Below are 27,384 nucleotides of genomic sequence, written 5' to 3'. Positions count from 1 at the left end.
CAATTCATCAGAAGATCCATTCATTTAACTTGGATACTGTCATAGCTAAAATGTGAAGTTGACTGGGGAGTTGTCTTTCAGTTTGGCATCATTGATTTTTTCTGGGGAGAAAAAACTGATGAAGAATTTGAAAGTCCCCTTCTACATCCTTCACGCTACTACCTATTATACTTTGGGAACCTTAAAGTGTTCCCACTGATGTAGTGTTTTGGTGTTTCCAAGACAAAATAGGGCCTCTCTTGATTCTGACTATTTGCCTCGAGTTGTACAAAGCTGTTGCCAGCTGACAGATCTGTGCTTCCAAGTAAACTGAGTTGCCCTGCAGCCACCCTGGAAGCCTGAGGAAGTGGGAACCTAAACAGGACCTGACTCTTCCTGGCAAACCAGTGCACAGCTAGGGTTTCTAGGTGTACTGCTTGAGGCAGCTAAGGAGCAAGGAAAGTGCAGAGTCAGGGACAATTTTCCAAGACAGACTGAAGTTTTGCAGATCGTACTTTTTCAGTTTTACTAGCCTGCAACTTCATGAGACAGATACAGTAGCTTACATGTTGCTTAACAATCTTTTTTTTTTTTAAAGTTATGCAGAATCTTGGGGTTTAGGTTTGCTGGTTTTGGCTTCCCAGACAGAGCTCTCAAGATAAGAAGTTCTTTATGTAGCCTGTGAAGAAGGAATTTCTGTTGCTGAATTGTCTAGTCATTTTTTACTTATTTATTACAGCATGGATGAGATCACATCTCTGTAGTGCAGAACGTTGAACGTAACTTGTAGCAGGGAACAACCTCTGCCTCAGAGAATCTTTTATTTTGGTTTAAGAGCCAACAGTGAAGAGGAGGAAGTAGGTTTATCGTCCCATTACAGATGGGGTCCTTCAGGCAGAGAGAGATTAACTGACTTGCTAACGATCATACAGGAAATCTGTGGCAGAAACTGAGGTGCAGTTTGAATCTCCTGCACTGCCATTCACTTAACCTAATTTCAGTGTCATCCTCCTCTTCTAGGGGAGTCTTATAGACTATGGAGTATTCAGCTTTGTGTGTACCAGAAAAACCTCTGAACCAGTCTGGATTTATCAGATCCTCTTGACAAATTCAGACATACCATCCAAGGACTTAAAAGACAATGAACTGTGAACAGAGTAACCATTTTCCTCTTTTATCTTTTTTTCATTCCAGTTCCATTTTTTCCCTAACTTCTTCTGTATTTTCTTTATCTGGCATGAGCTGATATGTTAATTAAAACATAAATATGGTGGCTTCATAGAACATCTAATTAATGAACTGCTCAAAACCAGGTTTTCATTGTCCTCACTCTTACTTGCATTAATCCAAATGTTCTTACTCTGCAATGCTCTTCACAGAGAACTTCTGTCCTCAGCTGACCCAGAAGAGGACTGGTAACCCCAGTTTTAGAGGTGCTAAAAATTGCTTTTGATAATCACAGTTCTTTAGAAAGTGATAAAGGGACCCTCAAGACTTTGCAAAAGAACTGATACTCTCTTCTGGCATCATTTCGTTTCTGCTCTGACTTTGCATCTGTTCTGATGTTTCAAGCGTTCGTGTTTGGAAAATCCTGAAGTGGTCCCAGCTGCCCCTGTGGGCCTCTTACTGCTTAAATCGTAACTTGTGATACTCAGGGAGTTATTGCAAGATAAACAAAGCTACAGGGATTTACCACCTTCCCATTTTCAAAGCTTTTCGGTATTTCTTCTTACCGGTTGAAAGGCTTCAAGCCGAAGTAGAAAGGCTTAGGAGCATTCGGGAGGCTGAAATGGAGATAGACTGGTGGAGCCAGGCTCTGCCCTCCCTGCAACAAAAATGGGAGCACCTGCCGGAGAGCTCCCAGGATCGAGGGACCCCTGTACTCTGCCCCTCTCAGGTGGAAAACAATAACCTAGAGGAGAAGAGTGAGTGAAGACAAGTCTATGGCCGTGGCAAAAGGCGAGTGCCCTCCTTGCCTACCTTGCCTCCACAGGTGCCTCTGAGCAATAGATATGAAGCCCTAGTGGAATACAGCCGGTCCAATGGGGATGTGGTGGAGAGGCAACCTATATCAGAGGACCCACCACAGTCAGAAAAACCTGACAGGCGTATAGCTACCTCCTCCACAAGGAAGAAGAGAAGAGTTTTAGTGGTTGGAGACTCCTTCCTAAAGGGAACTGAGGGCCCAATATGCAGAGCTGACCCCCATCACAGGGAGGTCTGCAGTCTGCTTCGAGCCCGAATCAGGGATATCACCAGGAAACTCCCCAACCTGGTGAAGGCCACAGACTACTACCCCCTGCTGATCTTCCAGAGAGGTGGGGAAGAAGCTGCATCCCGTAGTCTGAGGGGGATGAAGAAAGACTACAAGGCCCTAGGACGGTTGGTGAAAGAGTCTGGGGCACAAGTTGTTTTCTCCTCCCTCCTTCCATTTTCGGGTGATGACGTGGGATGGAATAGTAGGATTCTCTCTATAAATGCCTGGCTACGAGACTGGTGCTACAGGCAGGGCTTTGGGTTCTTTGATAATGGCTGGTTTTATAAGACACCGGGCGTGACGGTAATACATGGGAAGGGTTTATGTCGTAGGGGCAAAAGGTTTCGGTATTTCTTCTTGTTGTGATTTAGTTAACACTCCAGAAGGCAATGGAGCTGCAGAAGCAGAGTCCAGCCAGTGGACATGTAAAGTGTGTTCATCTGCTTTCCAGGAGCCTCAGCTGCTGACAGGTAAGAAGTGCTAGAAATTCATGAGAGTACTGAGAAGCATCAGGAGAATTTTGCCCTTCCAGAGCAGGACACTGTGAAGCCATACCCTGTCCATGATGCAGTAAGACAAAGGTTTTAATTTTTTTGTTCCTTTAAGAAAAAGGGTAGCAGGGAAGGTAAAACAGTGATATTTTGGATATGGCAATGGTCAGTCTCTGAGCAAACAACTGTGATGTTGAATCCAGAAGAAATAAAACTGTTGTCTAGCAGATGACATGTGAATGTTAGGAATATCAAGGACGGGGAACTGCACGAGCAGTGTATAAGGTCAGTGATGCCAGCTTATACTTAGTGAAATTGTCTGTGTGGTATTTATGGCATAGATTTAGTGAGGGTAAGAAAATACTTCTTTTTTTTTGCATTTCATTTGCAGCTATTTTATGCAGTTTTCAAAAGAATATTTAAGAGCTCTGACCACTTGATGAATCATTTTTGAAAAAGGGACTTAGGCTGCTAAATAACTTGGGCATTTGGAAAACTGTACCCATTATCAGGAGGTGCAACCTTTTTCCAGTGATATCTAACAAATCTCTTAAAAAAAATTCAGTCCCTGTGAGTAATCATTTCAGTGTTTAATAGACTGTGTGATTTTATTTAGGAAGGTATTGTGCCTGCTTTTGAAATAATTTGAAGTGAGTCTCTGCTAAGTGAGGTTAACCTAATAGATAGGCTTCAGCTGGATCTACCCCTTGGAGTATTTCATGGCAGTTTCTTTCCTCCTTACTCTCTTGTTCTTTCCCATCCACCCAGAGCACTTGCTGAGTCATCTGGAACAAGCTAAAGGTGCCCCCCAAACCAGCCAAAATGAGGCTGTTGCAGAGAAAGTAGCAGAGACTCCCCCCACGGATCAGCCAGTGATTTGTGATGCAGCCAGTGCCAGTACAGACTCAAGGAGGAAGGCCAGGCGGGGAAGAAAGCCCAAAACAGCAAAGGCAGAAACACCTCTTATCGTTATTGAAGAGGAAGATTCTGCAGGTAAAACAAAACGTAATGCTAAGCACATATCCCCTTATATGTCTGTATTAATGCCTTCTCAGAAGGGCCTAAAAAGTAGCACAGAGGCAAGACAGAGGTTTTTAGTTAGATCACTGAAGCAGATGATTTACAGACTTTGTTAATGATCTCTGAGGTCCTTGTCTACACTAAATGTTTCAGCACCTACACTTAGATTACCTGCATTCTCCTGTGATGGTTTTAGTAATAGAGAGGCCCAGAGAAACACAGGATAGTGGTTATGAGCGACCTGCCTATCTTTCTGCAAGAAGGAACAGGAGAGAAAGCATCCACCCTCTTAAGAGAAGATACCTTCTTCTCTCTACCTTAAGGTTTATTCTTGAAAGGGGCCTTTTTCAGGGCCTTACCTTCCTTTAGGGAAGTTCTAGTAGGAAATTTCATGATGCGTAGTCAACTGACCCCTTGGTAATAGGTTGAAAGGTAAGAAATTATGCTTCCATAAGAGATGTTGGCTACATCTTTCTTGTCATTCAGTAGCCACTTTCTCTATCTTGCAAGTGCTACCTACTCATTTGCAATCCATTATTTGTCGTGGACAAATAATACATTCAGTGCCACATCTCATTACAAAAGCAAATTTCTGCATTTGAGGTTTTATTTCTAGCTGTCCACATTAACACTGTATTTTCATGATGTGTTTGCAGCGGAACATGTAGCTGACGTTGTAAATGAGGTTCCACCGGAAGAAGCAGCCATGCCTTCACCTGCAGAAGAGAGAATTATGGAACTGGTTTTAGGAAAGATGCCTAGCACCACAAATAGCATCAGTTCAGTGACAAAGTAAGTGCTCTGGGATGCAGAATTTCCTCTTAGGCTTAGTTAAGATTACATAGCATGTAGCAGCTCTGCTTAACTTCTGGGTCCCCAGATGCTCTTTTTTAATAGCATAAAGTTGTGTGATGCTGCCGCTGCTACAGTAGCTGACTTTGAGTGCCACAAAGATGGCTTGTGCACTGGAGGGTGGTGCACAGATGGTGAGATATTTGTGGTAGAATTTTGGAGCATAAACCATGAGAATTTCGTTTTCCATCATGTTACTGCTTTTATTCAGAGTGTTTTCAAAAGCCTCCTGCAGCTGCAAGGTGAAATATTACTCCTGTTAACTGTTGGTGATAAAACAGGCAAAGAGATTTTTGCTCAAAAAATTCTGCTAACCGTTATTATTCAGTCTTGCTTGTCATCTTAACTCATGAATGACTTCATGTTGATTTGTGCGTGTGATACTTCAGATTTAGAGCAGTGGGAGGGGAAGTCTTCAGTATAAACCTCAGGGAGACTCTTAAATATAATTTGATTAATTTAGATTCTTTTATGTCTTTTTATCTCGGTAAAATTGCCTTTTTGAATTATTTTTTGTATAATAAAGCACTTGATGTTTCAAAATTAGCTAGTAATGCTATATATTGAAGTCCTTAGCAGACACAGAGCCATCAGAAATGCTGGGAAATAGAGCAGTACTTCTTCTTAGCGCCCTGCTGCCCTCTTACCACATACACCTTTTGCATGCGAACTGCCAGTCTTTCTGAGCTGAAGTAGTGCTAATGTTTTCAGAGGATAAGCAGAACAGATCCTTTATGTTCCTCTGAGGGGCCTGCAGAGAGCATCTCTGAGGCTGGCTGCTGCTGCTGCTTTTTTTCTTCATTTGTGCTGAGTGAAGAAAATTTGCAGTGAGCTGCGCTCTGACATCTGCTGCTTCCAGGGGGTGGCCGGGAGGGCACCTTGGCAATAAGGACGCTCCAGGCCTCCCTCTCCTGCCAGAAGCTGAGCATAACACTCCTCTAGCTTTTGCCAGCTGGTGGGACTCTTTCTTGCAACCTGTGGGATACCTTTCAGTCCCGGCTTTTCTTTCTCTAATCCAGTAGGTTTGCTCATCACCAAAACACCATGTCCCTCAAAAGAAGTTTAATTCTCTCCAGTAGACATGGTATACGGCGGAAGCTGATAAAACAACTTGGGGAGCACAAGCGAGTCTATCAATGCAGTATCTGCAGTAAGATCTTCCAGAACAGCAGCAACCTCAGCAGGCACATCCGTTCTCACGGTGGGTTTGCTTTTGCCTTGCTTGCATATTGATTTTGTCTCTTGTTGGTTCCACTTTTGAGTAAAAGAGCTAGGCTATTTTTAGATATTGGGATAAAAAATTTTAAGAGAGCTCTTTTTTCTTTTTTTCTTTTTTTTAAACTCTCTCTAGGAAACTCTTTTAGTTATGCAGACCAAAGCATGAGAAGGTAGTAGTTGAAAGTTGAAATTAGAGTATTTAAAATTTGAATTTAGGTACATATTTTAGACAGGAGCGAGGATGTGGTGGTTCTTCCAAAACTACTCTTCCCTTTAAATATATACATTTATGTCGCCCCCCACCTTCACAGGCACATGGGTAACATTGCTGTGTAAATGTCAGCTGAGTGCTTTTTAGCTTGTGATCTGCAGTTCCAGGGGTCCATGACCTACTTCTAAGGATTCTGTGAAAAATAATCACTGAAGAAGTGTGGGGGAACCAAACAAAATTGTTGTCAAAATTGTTGGAAAAGGTTAAAATCCACTGTTTGGATCTCCTGAATTACTAAAGCTTCTCATCACTAGCCTGTTTGTTTGCAGTTGCTTGTGCTTTGGTTTCCCCTGTCTTGCCTGGAGTTGATTATTATCACACTGACTACTTTCTTTTTTTTATTTTATCTTGATTGATCCCCTCAGGTGACAAACTATTTAAATGTGAGGAATGCGCAAAGCTGTTCAGCCGTAAAGAGAGCTTGAAGCAGCATGTTTCATACAAGCACAGCAGGAACGAAGTGAGTGGAAATGACTAGCGGGCTCTTCCTAAGGGTAGGAATGTACAGTGAACTTCCAGGTGCTAGCTGGGGAGCTTGGGTCAATTATATTTGAGCAGATATCCATGTGAATGAGTGAGACAAGACTGACGGAGACGTAACATCTTCTGTTAGAACAGTTGATGAATTTGCTAAGTGTGGACATGCTTTTGAGCATACAAGTCCTTTTTCGTGTCTGAATTTCCTATACAAAGTTGTTTTCAGGCATCAGTTACAGCAAGACAAGCTGGAGTTAGCTGGACTTGCGTGATCTGGAGGTGAGATCTGACTTCACTTTATGGTACTAAATAGGATTGTTCCAGTCTTTTGCTTGTCCTGTTTAATTTAACCCCACCTATAGCATCATTTAATGTGTGAACTCTCTGGGTAAATGCTGTGTCATTACGGGCTGTGCACACATGTGTAAACCTATAGTGCTTACAGTAGCAGCACCATGCCTGTTGATGAGGGCCTTTCAGTGCTGCTGCCCTGTAAATATTAAACATACCTGTGGTGGGGCCTTATCAGTGAATATTTCCGTTGCTGCTGGGCATCAAGGTCCTAAGCTCTCCAATTGCTGGCGTCTGTTCTGGAGCTGGAGGATGAGTCAGATTACATCTTGCTTCTCAAAAATTCTGTCTCTATGTTGGACCAGGAGTTATTAGGAAGACTGTTACATGCACACAGGTGCATAGTCTACCATTTTTTTTTTTATAGAAAATATTCGAGCTCAGATGTGGGAACATGGATGGCAGGATGATATAGCATCAGAATTTTTCATCAATGTGTATTTAAATGTCCTGTTGAAGGAAGAAAACTTGGAAAAGACAGAAGACAGAAAAAGTAGTTGAGATTTAGAATTTCTCTGTCGATGTGACTTGTCTTTTTCCTCTCGTAAAAACTTACTGTTTGCAATCCTCAGGTTGACAGTGAGTACAGATACAAGTGCACCACGTGTGAAAAGGCCTTTCGGATAGAGAGTGCATTGGAATTCCATAACTGCAGGACAGGTGAGAATGGCTAACCGTCCTGCTTCCTGTCATCTCTACTCCATTTTGTGGGGATGTCCACAAATCCATCTCAGCATAGTAACTACAAAGGGGGAGTAGGCATTTAGATTTTTGTCGTCATCACAATAAGCAACCTCCCCTCTTCTTCCTCCCTTCCCTCAAAAATCCTGTTGTTGTGATAAGAAAAGCATAGCCAGTAATCTGTAGAGCAACACATCCTCTTATATATTGCTTTTTTTAGTATTTCCTGCTCACCTGTCTAATATCCTCACTGGTATTTCATTTGTATGTTCACAGATACCCTGTCACCATCTCTCTTTAACTTTCTTTCCTGAAACTAAGTTTCACCTCATTTCTCTGAAATACAGGAACTGGAAAAGGGGCCAGTACTGTCGATAGTTGGTAGTTTTCTAGGATTACAGTTTTCTTCTGCTTTCTTATGCTTTCTTTATACCTGCAGTAGTTTCTTTAGGTGTTTCTTTCAATCATATCCTGATTACTTTTATGGACCCGTTATAACTGACAGTCCAGAATCACTTGAGTAGTTGCCCCTTACAGCACCATTCAAAGTAGATTTTCCTTTCAGAGGGTACAGCTTGTATAAAAACTCAGCCGTATGAAGAATCGAAAGTAATGCCAAGTAACTTCAGTATTCTGTTTATTCAAAGACAGCAGCTCATTTTCTCTCCAAACTGACTGTTACCAAAATGAGCAGCAGCTTTTGCTCTACTCTTTAATGCATCAAACTATTACTTCTTTGTGATTGCCGTAGCATTGACAGATTCCATCTACAGGACTGTACTTTCATGTTTCAATGAAAGTCTCAACTTCTGAATGCAAAACAATTTCCCCATAGGCCTATTATCATGTAATGGTCTATTTTTTAGATTTTATACTTTCTCCTGGAGTATTCTTTACTGGCTGGTATTAGGAACCAGTGCTGGCAGAAGTAGTGCGGTGCTTAAACGCAGCTGTTTGCATGATGCTGTATTGCTGTATGTGCAGTGATTTTACCAACATTAAAAGCTTGAATCAACTGTAACAGAATCCACTCCAAATATAATTTCAATGTATGCTAGACCACAATGGAAACAGCCCATGTGAGAAAGTTACAGTGCTAGATTCCATGTTCAAGTTAGCAGCATATATATTTACTGCCTTTGAAGAAATGTCCTCCAGTGCATTCCAGTGATATTTAATCTCATAGGCAGCAAAAATAAACTCAATAGGTTGTTTGATGTTTATTATCTTTTTAATGTAAAGACAAACTGTAAAGTAAAAGAAAAATACATGCTTTTGCATTTCCCTCCTCAATCCATATAATGATGGATTACATGTTAAAACTCAGGTCTAACAAAAGAACTACCTGTCTCACAAACGTACAAAATCTGTTTTTCATCTGTAAAGAGCTGCATGGTTTCTCTTGCTTACAGATGACAAGACATTCCAGTGTGAGATGTGTTTCAGATTCTTTTCTACGAACAGTAATCTTTCAAAACACAAGAAAAAGCATGGGGATAAGAAGTTTGCTTGTGAAATCTGCAATAAGATGTTCTACCGGAAGGATGTCATGCTAGACCATCAAAGACGACACTTGGAAGGTAAGTATACTGCAGATGAACCTAATTATTGCTCTTCAAATGGCAGTAGAAGTGGGAAAGTTAAGGAAATGATTGCACACTAGATTCTTCTGGATGGTAGCTGTCTTTTTTTTGTCAGTTACCTGATCTGGAGTAGCAGGTTTCAGCAAAATGTGACATTTATTAAAAATAATAGTAATGAATCCTGGAGGGGAGTTGTCTAATTCTATGAAAAACTTTCTAGGAGGTGCACCTACCTTTTTTTTTCAGCCTCACGTGATTGCATCCACTGCTACTAACAGTCATGTGAAATTTGCTCGGCTTATTATGCAGTAGTTTAGACTAGTGGATTTTAATGGTATCTTTTTCTCTCTTTGAATTCTGTTATTTCTTTTTTAAAAAAATGTGTGGTAACTTGAAAATTTGAGAGCAGAGAATTAACTTGCAATATATGACTGAAAGTGACTACTGTGTAAATATAGTATAAATGGAATGCTGTGTGATATTATCTTTCAAAATCTTGAGAATATAAGAGAATGAGATTATAAGAATTTACAGTTCAAAATCTCAAACACCTAAGGAGGTTACAGGTACTCAAAGACTCTGGAAAAACTTGAGTGATGGTAGATTGCTGAAGTATATATATTAAAATTCCTCTAGTGATCTAGATGATAAGACCAAATGTGATTTTATAAAAAGCAGACAGATTGTCCACCTCAGTGCTTTGGGTGTAGCTGACCGCTGCTGGCTGCTCTTGTGATTCAGACCTTTGTGTCATGAACTAGAGGGCAGCGAGAGGACGAGGGGCTGAATGGCAATGGCAAGGTGTCTCAATTTTAGCTGTCATAGAACAGCAGCAGCCTTCTTCCCTCCTGAAAGAGGATGGGTTCCCTCTCTCCTTAGAGACTGTGAGGGGGAATTCCTGGGCCAGATACCTGATCCAAGTGCCAAGGCCTACTAGATCTGCCTGTTTCCTGGTGTTGACAATAAATGTCTGTTTTCAGACACATTACAGTTGGTGTAATAACCATTGGGCCACAATACATCACCGTGGCGGACTGCTTTTATATTCTTAAGACACCATTTTAATTTAGAAATTATCCTTTTGTTAGCAATTAAGTTCTGCATTGAGGCTCTTCCCAGTGTTTCACTCTTCTTTACAGTATTCACCTGAAAGAGCATGCAGATTGGAGTAGAAAACCATGTTTTATTTTTTTGTTTTGTTTTTTTGATGGGGACTGTTCTGTTAAGGGGTGAGGCGCGTGAAAAGAGAAGACTTTGAGCACAGCACAGAAAACATGGTTCGCTACAAGAAGGAGCCTTCGGGATGCCCCGTGTGTGGGAAGGTAGGCGTCTTTGCCACCGTGTGCCATGTGAAGTTCTGCACTGTAGCTCCAAGGATACTCCAGGGGTACTGTGCACCTCAGCCCAGAGCCTCCAAATGAGTTACCGTGGCACAAGAAGTTACCGCCCGTGTATTAAACCACAATAACAGCCTACCTGAATAGGCACACAGCCTGCCAAAAGGTTGAGGTAAATGACTCACGCTGAGGTACGCGCCAAGTCAGATTACCTCACAGCTCGGACAGGCATGTGGTCAGTTACCAGTGAGCCCTCCCACCCAGCCAAGATGTTACTCTTTAAACTGCCTTGGGTCCATTATATATCCAAGCCCCCTGTGGCCATGGATGGTGGGAGCTGTTAAGGGAAACGTAAGAACAAAACTGAAGTTCAGACTAGATTTTCAGGACATGTAACACATTGTAGAGTGTAACATGGCCACTGTGTCTATTGGTGAAATCTCATGGCTTATGTTATTTAGAGTGAAGTTTTTCTGCCAGAATGTAAACAGCTGGCAGACTGTGTGCATTGGGAATCATTTCCTATTAGAATTCAAAGTGAATTCATTGTGTAGTCATGGCACTGTTGCCATGTTGGGTGCTTAAAGCTCATGATCTGGAAGCTGCTGTTATCACTGGTATGAAGATTGTGGGTTTAACTAGTGATTTTATGAAAGTTTAGTGATTCATAGTGCAAGATCTGCTCAAGCAACTCTTAAGTTGGTGTGTACACCTTTGGTTTTGATGCTTTGAATATGTTATATATCAATGAAAGTAGATTTTGTGGATGTGTCTTTTTATAGACAGATGCAACATTCTTGATAAAAAAGATATAAATATTTCTAAATCTACCCTATATAATTCTGCTGCAGCTTTTGTGGAAGTCCACCTCTGATGAATGGCCAATTTCAGTCAGTTCCTTGGAACTGTATACATGTATTTTGCTGTGCCAGCAGTTTCTGAGGTAGTGTGCTGGCTGCATAACAGGAGCTTCTACATGTTTCTGGCCAGAATGAATAAAATAGCACAGCAAATATTTTCTGTACTATCCATTGGATAACTTGCAAAGAATTGTAGCCCTGATGGATATAATTTAAAAACCCTTCCTTCCTTCTTCTTTTAGGTGTTTTCATGTAGGAGCAATATGAACAAACACCTTTTAACACATGGAGACAAGAAATACACTTGTGAAATCTGTGGACGTAAATTTTTCAGGGTGGATGTGTTGAGAGATCATATTCATGTCCATTTTAAGGTATTGTGTTAAGAATTTATTACAAAAGGCATGCTATTTAGCAGACATTATTAAACATATTAATAAATATATTGAGACTGTTATGGCCACATGTTCATGCTGGCAACACAACAGTGATTATATACTCTGTGCAGTGATGTTTCTACAGCAGCCTAACAGGGGTTGTGCTCTGATTTACCCATGGCTCTGTGTTTCCACATCTGGATTGCTACAGAATATGTGGACTATCATATTTAAAGGTATTTCAGCAACCACTGCAGAACACTGTTCTGAACATTATGGAAAAAACACCTGTGATCTTGGGTCAATCACAGAGGTTACTCAGTTTAAATCAGGGAGAATAATTTAACAGGAGGGCTGCAAACATGTATTGTTCCAGCCATAGTTTGGTTGGGCTGAGGGGTTACTGTCATCCCCTCTCTTTCCATGGAAAAAAAAACAAATGAGAAAACCAATTGTTCCTGCCGTTTCCATGCCAGTGATTCTCTTGTATGTGCCAGCGTAACTGCCTGCGTGTTGAGTTCCTCACCTGCTTTTGCCAAAATGTTCCATATCACAAAAACAACCCTATTAACAGTGCTTAATCGGACACAGATTATTTTGACGTAACTTGGTTAACACTGAATGTAAGGAATTGAATTGAATTGTGTCACTCAGTGGTGCTCATAAAGATGGATGTAATACTGTACCAATTGAGTCTCTTGCTTACACTGAAGTTCTTTTTATACACAAAAAATGGAGTATTACCTGTTTGGATAAACAGTTGTTCCTTGTTTAGTCATGGACAGAGGAAGTTTGTGTACCTGAACTGAATGAAGCAGGAGGATATTTTACATAAATAATGTTACAGCAATTGTTAACGCAAGGCAGTCTACATGGCAAGAAGAGCTGACTAGGTGTTACCTTTTGAAATAGAAGTTTAATTTATTAAAACAGAATATTCTTTCCCACCCTACACAGGACATAGCGCTAATGGATGATCACCAGAGGGAAGAGTTCATTGGTAAAATTGGAATCTCATCAGAGGAAAACGATGACAACTCTGATGAAAGTGCAGATTCTGAGCCTCACAAGTATAGCTGCAAAAGGTGCCAGGTAGCTTTAAATACTTCCAAATTAATTTGTTTTGGGATGCGGGGAGGGAGAGGAGATGTCTATAAATAATTCAGAATTTTAAATAACATTAAGGGTTCACGAAGAGAAGACCAGTCCACAGGTCTGCTCTCTTCTGCAGTGCTTGTTATCTCTTCTATGAAGTGATGCTATTCCATAAGACTTTAGGTAGTGTTCTGTAAGGTGAATGCTAAACGCTTAAAGAAGATAAATACATATATGTACTCTTACCTGTGTGCAAGGAAGCGAGCAAGCCAAACTGGAGGAAGAAACAGTAAAGGAACATACAAATCTTACACTACGTTTTAATTACATGCAAATTAAAATTGCTATAGCATTTCTGCAGGAGACTTATTAAACCTCTTACTGTATGGCTTTTGCCATTTTGTAAAGAAGTAATGGGGAAGAATGGGGTCCTTAAGGCCCATCTGGATTCTGTGCCCTTACTGAGCAAGCACGCTGTGCTGGGGTGGGTGGGATGCAAAAGCAATCAGTGAGAACAGCAAAACTGGACAAACTGACATAGGGACAGGGGAATTTTGGTAGTTAAGCCACTGACCTGGCCTCTGGAAATCAGAGCTTATTTCACAGTCTACACTTAATGTGGTGAAAGTGCTTAGCTTGTCTTCATTTTAAAGACATGGAGATAATAATTCTTCAGTTTTCTGTTCTTATGTGTGAACTGGTTTTAAGTGCAAACTGATTTTACGCTTATGTTACTAAGGATAAGAAGATGTGGTATCACAGCAATTAATCACATGCTTGCTTTCAGTGTGGTAATTTTAACGCCTGATGCTTAAACTATGTATTACATATATACATAAACATAAACATATACAAAAACTATATAAAGTTGTATGCTTCCAAATGAGGGCAATCGTGCTATTCAACTTAGAAAGTTGTTTTTGGAAGCTGAGGTTTTTAGCGATTTTGCAGGTGTTTGTGAAGTAAACAGTTGTGTAAGGCAATAGCTGTGGAAAATGAGTGTTACCTGTGATGAGATGGGGAGGCTCTTTTTGGCTGAAAATTATCTGTTCATGCATTCCTAAGGGAGAACAACATACAAATGAGTCTTAGTGACTTCTGAGCTCTTAAGAATCTCTCTATTTTTTTCTCATCCCAAAGTGTACCTTCACCAAGCTGTGCAGTGCTGTCAGAAAAACCCTGACTAGTTCGAAAATTGGAGCAAAAGATCATGTCATTATGGCACTTTGCCCTGATATGTTGGAGCATATATGCGTATGCAGGGTTACGTAGCCCAGGGAGCTGAGTAGTGGAGCTCCTGTCTGTCGTAGTTGTAGCACTTCCGGGAGCTGAGCCAGAATCACTGCCCTGCAATGCCTAGAAATTCTAACTCTTCTGGAGCTAGTGCCAAAGCTTACTATGCAGACTAGGGCTTACCATGCCCCTAGAGCCCAAAAGACATTTTCTCCATCTCTGGCATCCTCGCTTTGACAGCTAGTGGAGGTTAGACACAGTTCTCTTCAAGACTGTTCCTCAGTGCACAAATAAGTAGAGGTCCTCTACTTGTGCAGCTTAAGAAGCAGAAATACCATCTCAAGCTAGTTTTCCAAGTGAGTTAACTGATGTCCTGTAGCAATGTGCTTGTAATGGCCAAAGACGTTCAGGCCTAAATCCAGCTTTCGCAGATTTTTCATCTAGTGATGCACAGGATATTTATGTCTACTAGCTCTGACTCTAGATCCCAGTAATGTGTTACTAGATCATTGCTGTTCCCGAGGACTTTTTTCCTCTTTCATTCACTATTGGTTCATTCCACAGTTGTCTTTCGGCAGAGGGAAGGAGTACCTGAAGCATATAATGGACGTGCACAAGGAGAAAGGCTATGGCTGTAGCATTTGTAACCGACGTTTTGCCTTGAAGGCAACTTACCATGCACATATGGTCATTCATCGGGAGAACCTGCCTGATCCTAACGTGCAGAAGTAAGATGACGTGTTGGACCGATAAGAGGAGCTATCTTTTTGAAGTTACAGTGGCTTTGCCACCTGATGCTTTCAGAGAATTGGGCTGTACTAAAACATCTGAAACTGTATAATGGGTGTTAAAATGTTTATTAAAAGCTTGAAATATAGATCCCTAATGATTCACCTCATATAGATGATTAGTCAACAGCCTCCCAGTTTGGGCTTTGTAAAGTATAAATCTATGATTTTGGTAAATATTTTTTTAAAAACTATGATTTGAGGATATAGCAATGCCAGACTGCTCCAAGCTTGCAGTGAACTTACAGGTTTCTTAAGGCTCATTTTAAAAATGCATTTATGTTTCAAGGAGCTTTTATAGTAATTGGTATTACCAAATGAAATACAGTTACTGACAGAGATGCCTGAAAACCACCTCTCCCTCAAGAAAAGAATGAAGGTTTTTGGTCTCTGGTTTCAGATACATCCATCCATGTGAAATCTGTGGAAGGATTTTTAACAGTATAGGAAATCTGGAAAGACATAAGCTTATACATACAGGTAAAAATGTTGTGTTTCTTTATCAATATGAAAAAGAAATTTCTGTTGCCAGTGCCTGCCTTATTTTTTTCAGGAGGAAATAAGTTATAGGTTTTTACTGTAAGTTACAATAAGATAAATGTTATATTTATGCTTTTAAGGTAGACCAGTTTTCTAAAGCAGGTAGTATTAATGAAGATGTTTGATCTTGGCACACAATCCGGATTCCTAGTTAATATGATGCAGGATTCACCTGCTAAAAATCCTAATGCTGTATCCTGTTCTTCCCCAAATTCTTATCCATGCCACCTTCTCACCATTACACAGGCTGAAAACTGCTATTGCAAAATCATTTTTAACAGCTCATTATTATTTCATGCTATTCACTATTTTCCTACCTTAGGCTTTACCTTTTTTTTTCAGATCTCACACAAAAAGCCAGGTTTTCTCTCTCTCCAAAGTCTTCTAATTTAGTTTGGGCTACAATAGGCATGAAAGATGTGATTGACAACACAGGTGGACTGTTGCCATCTAATTCACCAGTTTAGTCAGTTTTTAGGAGATGCACATTTTTCATTAACATTTTTTTTTGTTCATGTTGTCTTTTAAATTTATTTTTAAGGTGTAAAAAGTCATGCTTGTGAGCAATGTGGCAAATCATTTGCTAGAAAAGACATGTTAAAAGAACATATGCGAGTCCATGATAATATCCGAGAATACTTGTGTGCAGAATGTGGCAAAGGTATGTCTAATGCCTTGTTTTCCATTAATTGTGATACTGAATAGCAGGTGAATATCTGATTTAAAACTACTTCCGTTCTTAGAATATTGGGAAGGTCCTCAGGGTGCTATAAATCCTGCATTTTTGAGAGGTAGAAACTGTATTAATCAGGAGCCTTATGGATACATAAACTACCTCTAATTTTATACAATTGAGTTTCATGGCCTGTAAGACAAAAGTGATTTTAATAAAATTTGCTTCTGTCAGGATGAGGTGTTCTTACCTGACTGAGTTCCAATGCATTTGCAGCACAAAAGTGAATACAAATTAATTTTTTCATTCTAGGCTATTTTCAGGCTTAAGAAATAGAATAATTCCTGTCTGTAAGAGCCTTACGAGTCAAAGTTGCTTTGACTTTTGTTCACGTTACAACTTGAACAAATCTGAACTGGTATTTTAGTGGGAGGCAGTAAGCCAGTCTGACATCTTTAATGGTGTTTTGTCTTTGCTTGTCCCTGCTATTTTGCTTCTTCCTCAGTGGTTACTCAGATGTTTTCCAGAGCTTTTGCCTGGAATTAAAATAATAATGACAATGTGCACTGCTACCTAAACAATTAAAAATATGCAATTGTGGACACACAGCAAATAGAATCTTAGAGCTCTTGGCTAACCACATGATCATCCTGAGTTCTCCTCTGAAGGTGGGAGCAATGGACTAATTGTCATGCTGTACCTTTTGTCTCACAGGAATGAAGACAAAACATGCACTTCGTCACCACATGAAACTTCACAAAGGGATTAAGGAATATGAATGCAAGGAATGTCACCGAAAATTTGCACAGAAAGTCAACATGCTGAAGCATTACAAAAGACACACGGGTGAGGTCTCTAAAGATGTACAAAAGTTGCACTGAATCTGTTAAATGCTTCCTGAGAGAACTCTTATCTAGAACAGTCACAGAGTATGAGGATCACTAATAAAAAAAATATGCATATTGTGCTTTTTGAAAAGTGAGGTTTTGTCCTCGGGTCAGCCAAGACCACCTGTTAGACAATTAAGATATATAGTTTAGTTGGTTTCATGTTTTGCTTTTTTTAAGGGAGGTTGTTTTGGTCTAGTGTAGGTCTGGAGTGTTTGTTTTGTTTTAAGTCAGTCTTCAGGTTCTCATTTCCCCAAACAGAATTTTACCTCCCACATCAATTTCTCTTGGTTCCATTTTCTGCCAGGTATAGTGGCATGGCTTAGATAAAAACAGCTGGTGAAGCTGGGCTGCTTCTACTTGTTTGGCTGTGATTTATTTATTTTTTTTTAGTAATACGAGACTCGGAATTGTCCCAGATACCTTAGACTGTTTTCAGTCTGATGCTAAATGTGCTCTTCATGCAGGAATCAAAGATTTCATGTGTGAGCTCTGTGGCAAGACGTTTAGTGAGAGAAATACAATGGAGACTCATAAGTTGATTCATACAGGTAAATCCTCTGAAAAACAGTATCCAAAGACAATATCTTAATTTTGTTCTAGGCTTGCTTTAGACTTGCCAGTCTTGGAACTAGTGTTACACATCCTGTTACCAAAATAAAATTGTTCCTTTTGTTGAGATGCTGACAATATGATACTCATCTCTGGGGGCTGTTGTTAACAGCGTTTCCTTCCCTCTGCCACCAGTAGGAAAACAGTGGACATGTTCAGTCTGTGATAAGAAGTATGTCACTGATTACATGCTACAGAAGCACATCCAGCTCACTCATGATAAGGTAGAAGCCCAGAGCTGTCACCTGTGTGGGACAAAGGTTTCTACCAGAGCATCCATGAGTCGACATATGAGACGTAAACATCCAGAGGTGAGTGAGTTTGGCAGGTACGTTGTGGGGTGGTTTGGTGGGGTTTTTTACTTTTTACTTTTTTTTTTTTTAAAGAAAATTTATGGCCTTCAGTGACTTGAAAGGAATTACTTCTTTTTTTCTCTCTCTTTGTTCTTTTGGGGCCAGTTTTAGGTAGTGTCTGTTAAGCATCCACTTAACTGAATCAGCCCTTTCATTATGTTATGTTTCAGTAGTAAACACATCTGATTGTCAGTCTGCTAAAAATGAAGTTCTTCTGATTATTTAAATCTCTCTTCATTTTCTGCCTAAGCTTAAATGTATATTTTTTTCATGTTTTGTCTTCATCCATTAGTGAGTATAATTGACTTTTTTTCCCCATTGTGTTCTCTATTCAGAAGTGATCTGAAAGAAGTGGTGAATAGAGAGGTGATGGCAGCATCTGCTGATGATACAAAATTTCTTAGTATTAAAGGTGAATGCTGACTGCAGAGAATCTGGATTAGAGGGATGTTTTGTCTGACCCCAACGGGGCTTTTTCTGTGGTCTAAATTTCTGAATAGCTATTGTGTTTCCCTCAGCTTTTCTTGTTTAGGTTGATTAAGGCTTGTCTGTTCTCTTTGAGGCTTTTTTTTTCCCTACTACCAATTTACCATTAGTATTACTTTGCCGTGAACATTTTTTTTATCATGATGACTGGGAAAGAAGTCAACAAAAAGCTTTGTTTATTGATTTTTGGATTAAAAATGCAGCTACATATCTGCAATCCAGAGGGCAATATGTCTCTGTTGTTTGATAAGCTGAGATGTATAGATTCAGCTGAAAATAATGGAGTAGGACACAGTTGATAGGTTTAAAATAGAAAAGCTAAAATAATAATTTTTTTTTCAAACACATTGTTTGTTTTCTGTAGAATTCCTCACTTCCCAGTGGCTTGTGTTCTGTCTAGAATGTGAAAATAAACATATTCTTCTATTGTTGTCTTTAAACTTTGCTGGTTTTCAGCAAGAAGGAAAAGATTATATGCCAAAAGGTTATTTAAAAAAAAAAAGCCATGGTTAAATCCCTTGTATTAAATGATACGTGTAAAACGTTAGATTACATCATTTCTGCTTTGTGACAGGATTTATTAGGGCAATGCTGTATTGTTTGGCTGTGGTATGCACTGTTGCAGTTCACCAGCTGATACCTCTTTGTCCACAGATTCTTTCCGTGAGGATTGGTGATTTAGAGCAGCTGCCAGAGACGACTACCATTGATGCCTCCTCAATTGGGATTGTTCAGGTAAATTTGCCATTGCAGAATTCTGGTGGCAGCTAGGTTCCAGGCCTACTGGAGGGTGAGGTGGGGACATGACTTTTTTGGTACTTGTCATAGCTGGGCGTAGGCTGATGGGCAAGGAATGTGCTTTTTTAGAGAGTCAGTCACAGATTAACATGTATAAGCAGATCCAAGCTGTTGATCTGTGTTCATGTTCACAAGCCCTGGTCCTCATGGGGGACTTCAGTCACCCTGATACCTGTTGGAGGGACAACACAGCAGGGCATAAGCAATCCAGGAAGTTCCTGGAATGCATTGATGATAACTTCCTTCTGCAAGTGATAGAGGAGCCAACTAGGGGAGGTGCTATGCTGGACATCGTTCTCACCGACAAGGAGGGGCTGGTGGGGAATGTGACGCTCAAGGGCAGCCTTGGCTGCTGTGACCATGAAATGGTGGAGTTCAAGATCTTTAGGTCAGTGACGAGGACACACAGCAAGCTCACTACCCTGGACTTCAGGAGAGCAGACTTTGGCCTCTTCAGGGACCTCCTTGGTAGAGTGCCATGGGATAAAGCCCTGGAGGGAAGAGGAACCAAGAAAGCTGGTTAATTATTCAAGGATCACCTCCTCCAAGCTCAGGAGCGATGCATCCCGACAAAGAGGAAGGCAGGCAAAAACGCCAGGAGGCCCACATGGATGAACAAGGGGCTCATGGGCAAACTCAGACAGAAGGAGGAAGCCTACAGAGGGTGGAAGCAAGGGCAGGTAGCCTGGGAGGAATACAGAGAAATTGTCCGAGCAGACAGGGATCAGGTTAGGAAAGCTAAAGCCCTGATAAAATTGAATCTGGCCAGGGATGTCAAGGACAACAAGAAAAGCTTCTATAGATACATCGGTGATAAAAGGAAGACTAGGGAAAATGTGGGCCCTCTCTGGAAGGAAACGAGAGACCTGGTTACCCAGGATATGGAGAAGGCTGAGGTACGCAATGACTTTTTTGCCTCAGTCTTCACCGGCAAGTGCTCAAGCCTCACCACCCAAGTAGCAGAAGGCAAAGGCAGGGACTGGGAGAATGAAGAACCACCCACTGTAGGAGATCAGGTTCAAGACCATCTATGGAACCTGAAGGTACACAAGTCCATGGGACCGGATGAGGTGCACCCGCGGGTTGTGAGGGAACTGGCAGATGAAGTTGCTAAGCTGCTATCCATCATTTTTGAGAAGTTGTGGCAGTCTGGTGAAGTTCCCACTGACTGGAAAAGGGGAAATATAACCCCCATTTTTAAAAAGGGAAAAAAGGAAGTCCCAGGGAACTCCAGGCCAGTCAGTCTCACCTCTGTGCCCGGCAAGATCATGGAGCAGATCCTCCTGGAAACTATGCTAAGGCACATGGAAAACAGTGAGGTGATTGGTGACAGCCAACATGGCTTCACTAAGGGCAAATTGTGCCTGACGAATTTGGTGGCCTTCTATGACAGGGTTACAGCCTTGGTGCATAGGGTAAGAGTGACTGATGTCACCTACCTGGACTTGTGCAAAGCATTTGACACTGTCCTGCACGACATCCTTGTCTCTAAATTGGAGAGGCACGGACTTGATGGATGGACCACTCGGTAGATAAGGAATTGGCTGGGTGGTCACACTCAAAGAGTTGTGGTCAACAGCTCGATGTCCAAGTAGAGACCAGTGACAAGTGGCGTTCCTCAGGGGTCGGTATTGGGACCGGTCCTGTTTAAGATCTTTGTCAGCGACGTGGACAGTGGGATTGAGTGCACCCTCAGCCAGTTTGCCAACGACACCAAGCTGTGTGGTGTGGTCGACACGCTGGAGGGAAGGGATGCCATCCAGAGGGACCTTGACAGGCTTGAGAGATGGGCCCATGCGCACTGCACGAAGTTCAGCAAGGCCAAGTGTAAGGTCTTGCATGTGGGTCAGGGCAATCTCAAGCATCAATACAGGCTGGGTGGAGAATGGATTGAGAGCAGCCCTGAGGAGAAGGACTTGGGGGTGATGGTTGATGAGAAGCTCAACATGAGCCGGCAATGTGCGCTTGCAGCCCAGGAAGCCAAGCGTATCCCGGGCTGCATCAAAAGCAGTGTGGCCAGCAGGTCGAGGGAGGTTATTTTCCCCCTCTACTCTGCTCTCGTGAGACCCCACCTGCAGTACTGCATCCAGCTCTGGGGCCCCTAACATAAGAAGGACATGGAGCTGTTGGAGCGAGTCCAGAGGAGGGCCACAAAGATGATCAGAGGGCTGGAGCACCTCTCCTATGAAGACAGGCTCAGAGAGTTGGGGCTCTTCAGCCTGAAGAAGAGAAGGCTCTGGGGAGACCTTCTAACAGCCTTCTAGTACCTGAAGGGGGCCTACAGGAAAGCTGGAGAGGGACTTTTTACAAGGACATGTAGTGATAGGACGAGGGGGAATGGTTTTAAACTGAAAGAGGGTAGATTTAGATTAGATCTTAGGAAGAAATTCTTTCCTGTGAGGGTGGTGAGACACTAGAACAGGTTGCCCAGAGAAGCTGTGGCTGCCCCCTCCCTGGCAGTGTTCAAGGCCAGGTTGGATGGGGCTTTGAGCAGCCTGGTCTAGTGGAATGTGTCCCTGCCCATGGCAAGGGGATGAGAACTAGATGATCTTTAAGGTCCCTTCCAACTCAAGCCATTCTATGATTCTATGGGTGCTGGTAAAACAGAGGTAATTACAGGGTGAGGTCTCATTCCCTGAAATCAGGTTTTTGCTAAAGTTTGTTTCTTCACTTGAGAATCGACAGTAAACCAACTTCAGGTGATAGTCTCTTACTTGGAACTTCACTAAGCAAAATGACTTGATTTCTTGTTTGGAAATGTGTTGCTCCAGCCAGAATTAGCCTTGGAACAGGGAGAATTACCAGAAGGGAAACAGCATATGAAAGCTCCTAAACGTGGCCAGAAACGAAAACAAAAGTCAGGTGAGGAGGAGGAAGCTCAAGTGCCTGAGCACCCCACCTTCAATGAATACACAGAGAAGGAACGTGAATTCACAGGGAACGTTGGAGATGAGACTAATTCGGCTGTACAGAGCATCCAGCAGGTGAGCTCCAGTAGCAGGGTGATGGGCAGCAGGCATTGCTTAGAGGGATAACCCTTCTTTTTTCCTAATACCAAACACAAAAGAGTGATTGGAACGTTTAGGGCTAATTTGATAAATTGTGGTAATACAAAGATGAATAAAGACTTTAAAAAAACAAGGAGTTGGACCAATAAGCTCCTCGTGTTTGTTTTCACTTCCTTGGGTGTTACCATCTCCTTGTTTGGCAGATACTGCTAACTGCCTGAAGTTGTGACTACAAGTGTGAAAGTTAATTTGGCTGCTTGTTTTGAATGTTGCTTATGCCTCCCTCCCATTACCTTCTTATTTCTATGCTCGGAAGTTGTTATATTCCAAGCTTTCTATGTTCCCTTCTGTGAGTATGACTTCTCTTGCTGACAGTAGCAACATGTGAGCCCTTCAGCACTCAGGTGATCTTTCTTAATATTTGATATTTGGTAGTCAGCTGCAAGATAAAAGGTTGAGGTTACCTTTCTGTTTTTCCTTAGGTGGTGGTGACTCTTGGTGACCCAAATGTCACAGCCCCTTCCAGTTCTGTCGGGCTGACAAATATCACTGTTACCCCCATTATGACAGCAGCTGGAACCCAATTCACAAACCTCCAGCCAGTGGCTGTGGGCCACCTGACCGCACCTGAACGCCAGTTACAGCTGGACAACTCAATTCTCACCGTGACATTTGACACCGTCAGCGGTTCTGCCATGCTGCACAACCGCCAAAATGACATTCAGATCCAGCCGCAGCCAGAGGCAGCCAATCCTCAGTCTGTGGCCCATTTTATAAACCTGACCACCTTAGTGAACTCCATTGCTCCTCTAGGGAACCAGATACCAGAACAGCATCCTCTGACGTGGAGGTCAGTGCCTCAGACTGATGTCTTGCAGCCCCAGGCACAGCCAACGCAACAGCAGTCAGGACAGCAACAGGTTCAAACAGAGCAACAACAACAACAAATGTATAGCTACTAATTTATACTTTGAAAAGTTTTGAAATGGACAGTACTTAGAGACAAAAACACACAGACTTTTGGAAAATTTCTAATAGGATTGTTTGCTGGATACCAAACAGGGATAGGAAAATGTTTATACAATGAAATGTAAGCTAAAATTGGAATAGCACCCTGCAACACCCTAATCTTGAGATTCTCACGCTGTCTTTAGACCTTGCACTGTCTTAAAAAAAAAGGAAAAACGAAAGAAATCTCACCATAAATTTAGCACCCCCTTGCACTGTGTATTTTGTGCAGTAAAATTGCGATTTGACAGGAGCATCATAATACATCTTAACCAAAGCAGGGAAATCCTAAATACGACAGCACTGGTGATGTACAAAACCTTTTCAGCCATACCATGTCACTTCTTTCCAGTCTGGAAATTACACATGAAGACCTTGTTCACAGTGAGGTGGAATGCACTTGTGGTCAGCTGGTAGAGACTGAAATGTAAAGACACAAATGGGCAAAACAGTAATTGTGTTGGGTTTTATCTTCTTTGGGTCTTGTATCTAACAACATTGGTAAAGTAGGTGGAGGTTGGGGCTTTGGGGTGGGGATGAGTGTGGAGTGGAAGAAAATATAACAATTTCACGAATTATTTCCATTTTAGTCATGGGAAAAACCCTGTACCCATAACACAGTGTTAGTGCTACTTGAGTCAGATAGCTGGTCTAATGCTAAAGCAACTTCTTTGGTCTTCTAGTCAAGTTTGAATCAAACCAGTTATGAACTGAAAAAAAGAATGTGATACAGTTTTATGTAATTTTTCAAAACTGCTCTTTCAATCTTGCTTTTAGCTAACAGGTCTGAAGAGCAATCAGTCCCCTTTGATCAACTTCAGGATGTGAATTTTTTTCAATTAATCTTCTTTCATGGTGTAATAAACATTTGAGAAAGCCTTCTTTTTATACATATATATAGAGAGAGAGATATATATAGCCTTTGTACTTTACTGTGTGTTCCTGGTGAGTACATGTGTGAAAAACACTGTTATCAATACGATTCATTAATTTTTTCATCCCCATATTGCCCTTTCCCATCAAAATAATGTATAGATTCTATTCCTTCTCTTTCCAAAAGTATTTCCAAAATTCATAGCCACACTCTTGAGACTGTGTGAAATGCAAGAAAAAAAGAATGTCTGAAGCATAACCTGTCACAGGGAGGCAGTGTGCCCTAGTGGATAATGGGCAAGATTTGCATGGCTGTTGGGGCTATAAATAGTGGGTTGGGTCAAATTCATCATCTCTGTTACTACACTTGCATTCCATTTTCCACACATCGATGTGCAGTCTGGACTTTTGCATGTCAAGATTGTATCTTTCCCACAGAGAAAAAGCAGCTGATATCAAAAAGGAATAAACTAAAAAAAGGAAATGTTGCTGCCTGGAATCCTGAAAGGCGAATCTGTCCTTCCAGCTATGGCTGAAGAACAAGGTCCTTTGGGGCAGCAGACTGAGCCACAGAACCATGCTAAAGGTTTTTGCTGAGGATAAAGCAACTGCTGTGTTTGACAGTGAAGATAGATTAATGGTTGTAAAAATCTTGTCTGTGCCTATCGTATTTATGAAAATGTTCTATGTATGAGCAAAAATAGGAGTAGGAATGACTTCAGCCTTGACAGCTGCATTAACATGGACTATTTGACCCCTACAGGATGCCTTATAATCGCTACAACAAATTCTTACAAAGTATAAATGTCTGGATATTAAAGTTAACCTCCAGTGGTTTTCTTGGTGCCATAGAAGAGCCCAGAGACTTGCTGTGCTAGGCTCTGTGTAAAGCTCAGTTGCAACAGGACATGTATAGGAAGCGGGTTTTTGGTGACAGATTTTGTGTGTCAGAGGAGCAGAACTACTTTTCTGTAAATATCAACAAGCCTATAAAATGTTTGCATAGGAGGGACAAGGACACATATCAGAAAGAGAAAATATCTTTTACCGGTGTGGGAAAGAGAAATTGTCATTCCCTAGCTCCTTCTGTCTTCCTCAGATCCTTTTCACACGATACCATGAGATCCTGTAAATTTTATTAGCCTCCCAATATCCCAAGTACAGTTTTATGCCCCTCTAGCACTTGGATTATTTCACCACTGGCTTGAGCCAGTTAAGTTTCTTCTCAGCTGTCCTGTCCACAAATGCTGCCCCTTCACACCAAACCCCCTAGTCAAGAGGAAGCTAGGTTTTATTTATGAAATATGTTGTTTATGTACTTGAAACTTTTTTTTTCCTGTGTTTTTCTGTGACTAATTGGTAAAGGCACATTATCTTTTGGCAGGGTACTTTGGAGGAAAAAAAAAGGGGGGGGAAGGAAAGCAAAAGTAGAGGTCCTAGGTCAAGTTGTTATGGTAAATAAAACAATGGCTAACATCTAAAAAAATACATATGTATACACACACACATGGAGGGTTATAGTGCTGTATGTAGAGTTTCTAGAAGATCAGGGGTTTGTTTAGACATATGTAAATGGTGATTAAGCTTTTAAGTGGGGAAGGTTTTTTGCCTTAGCTGCAGAGTGAGTACATTTGCTCAATGTTAATACTACTGATAGTAGCATTCATGATGCATTGAATCAACCTGAGTGATTTTAACATGTAATTGCCTATTTGATAAGAATTGCATATGGAGGTAATCAGCCATTACAGAGACCTCTCTGACTTCGCAAAACCTCTTTATCCTAATGTGATCCTCTGGTATTCTGCACTTTTACGCTGCCTAGCATCCCTCCTGTGCTAACTAGCCTGCAAAATCTCATCCAGGCAAGATAGCATCTTACCTTTCTGATAATGATTGATTCTAGCTCATTTAAAAAGGAATGATCACACCGTAAATGCTTGCATGTTGGTGGTCACGTAGAAAAGCAATGTCTCTCTTCAGTCTCTCAGTATCCCCAAAATCAGAATCGTGAAACAGCCCAGGTTGGAAGGGGCCTCAAAAGATCATCTGATCCCACCTTTCATAGGATCTATCTAGCACCCTGTCCAACTGCATTTTTAAAACCTCTAGTGACAAGGAGTCCACCATGTCCCGGGGAGGTTGTTCCAGTGGATGATTATTCTTACTGTAAAAATTATCTTACATAATATTCTGCTTGAGGAGGGAGAAATATAACCACTGGAAGGGCTTTGACTAGGCCAGGCAATAGGAAGTTCTCTAAAAGCTAATCTTCGCAGAGCACCCCTTTTAGAAATGATCGTGACTTTTCCCTGCAACCGTTGCTATGGTACCTCATCATCTCTGAGTGTCATTTTATTATTACTACTGTTATTAACATCCCTATGAGAACACAACTGTATCTTGGGTGTGCTGCAACATGAAAAATTTCAAAACAAATTATTGTGTTTGGTTTTGTTTCAAACAAAGTGTTTTGTTTCGAGATGTTGGAAATTGATGCCTTTCAAACAGAGCTTACCTTGGACAAATAGTGACTGCCAGCTGCTCTCCCAACTATGCCTTTTTCAGATGAATACCAAAGTTATACTGATGCTGTTTCAAACTGCACAAGAAATAAAACTGTGTAAGGGATGTGCAATCTAAATTCCCTTTGCCAATTTGTTACTCGCCTTTTCAGCTGTAGAGTGTGAAGGTTGTCGTTTTCAGCCGTGTGTTGGAGACTTTGCATAACAACTGTTCAGTAACAAACTGGAATTACTTTGAGCCAAAGGAGTGATGTTGTGTAGTGTTCTGTGTATTGTCACTGTTGATTGCTAAGACTATTATTTAATTGAATGCTGTCTGTGGCACATGGGCTCTGAAGTAAAGGAGCTTCAAGGTACAGAACCCTTGCTCTACCAGTGTTATTCTTTTCTGTTTCTTAATTAATGCATCAAACATTTTTTTTCTTCAAATCACATAGACTTGCTTCAAAAGCAGTAAGCTTAATCGTTATCTCATAGAACTTTGTACATCCCACAATATACAGAAACATGGGGTAGCATTCTAAAATATTTATTCTATAGCTTGTTACTGGGCAATAACAGAAAGCAGAGGAGATTGAATCCTTCTTGGCTATGGTCTGTGATGAGTCTATCAGGAAAACCTACAGTATTAAGTGCTATTACACTCTCTAAAATTGAAATTTTCTTTTTAGATGTGTCAGTATAAAAAGTGAGTATTTTTGCAGAAACCTACCAGTCAGTCTCCTATCAGTCTAACCAGCTACATTTCTGT

The 27,384-nt window shown here is 41.2% G+C and overlaps 1 protein-coding gene across 5 annotated transcripts in view; it reads left to right on the top strand.

Moving 5' to 3' along the window:
- Window positions 1-26,987, top strand: part of PRDM15 (PR/SET domain 15) — a 47,331-nt gene extending 20,344 nt beyond the window's left edge. The window contains exons 7-25 of one of the 5 annotated variants that reach the window (XM_068425357.1): window positions 2,608-2,706; window positions 3,496-3,720; window positions 4,404-4,539; window positions 5,676-5,800; window positions 6,454-6,548; window positions 7,489-7,576; window positions 9,010-9,177; window positions 10,408-10,502; window positions 11,620-11,751; window positions 12,712-12,846; window positions 14,647-14,810; window positions 15,271-15,350; window positions 15,952-16,071; window positions 16,798-16,929; window positions 17,438-17,521; window positions 17,718-17,893; window positions 19,076-19,156; window positions 21,991-22,203; window positions 22,710-26,987. In XM_068425357.1, the coding sequence (XP_068281458.1) occupies window positions 2,608-2,706; window positions 3,496-3,720; window positions 4,404-4,539; window positions 5,676-5,800; window positions 6,454-6,548; window positions 7,489-7,576; window positions 9,010-9,177; window positions 10,408-10,502; window positions 11,620-11,751; window positions 12,712-12,846; window positions 14,647-14,810; window positions 15,271-15,350; window positions 15,952-16,071; window positions 16,798-16,929; window positions 17,438-17,521; window positions 17,718-17,893; window positions 19,076-19,156; window positions 21,991-22,203; window positions 22,710-23,189 (2,828 nt within the window). In that variant the 3' untranslated portion in view covers window positions 23,190-26,987. Of the gene's footprint in view, window positions 1-2,607; window positions 2,707-3,495; window positions 3,721-4,403; window positions 4,540-5,618; window positions 5,801-6,453; window positions 6,549-7,488; window positions 7,577-9,009; window positions 9,178-10,407; window positions 10,503-11,619; window positions 11,752-12,711; window positions 12,847-14,646; window positions 14,811-15,270; window positions 15,351-15,951; window positions 16,072-16,797; window positions 16,930-17,437; window positions 17,522-17,717; window positions 17,894-19,075; window positions 19,157-21,990; window positions 22,204-22,709 lie in introns of all 5 variants that reach the window. The other 4 variants (XM_068425355.1, XM_068425356.1, XM_068425359.1 and 1 more) reach the window with 4 other exon arrangements.
- The last annotated feature ends 397 nt before the right edge of the window (window positions 26,988-27,384 follow it).

This window comes from Nyctibius grandis, chromosome 2 (assembly GCF_013368605.1).
Source record: "Nyctibius grandis isolate bNycGra1 chromosome 2, bNycGra1.pri, whole genome shotgun sequence".
Taxonomy (NCBI): Eukaryota; Metazoa; Chordata; class Aves; order Nyctibiiformes; family Nyctibiidae; genus Nyctibius; species Nyctibius grandis.
The sequence above is the reverse complement of the archived record's forward strand: the minus strand, read 5'-3'. Positions and strand labels throughout refer to the sequence as shown.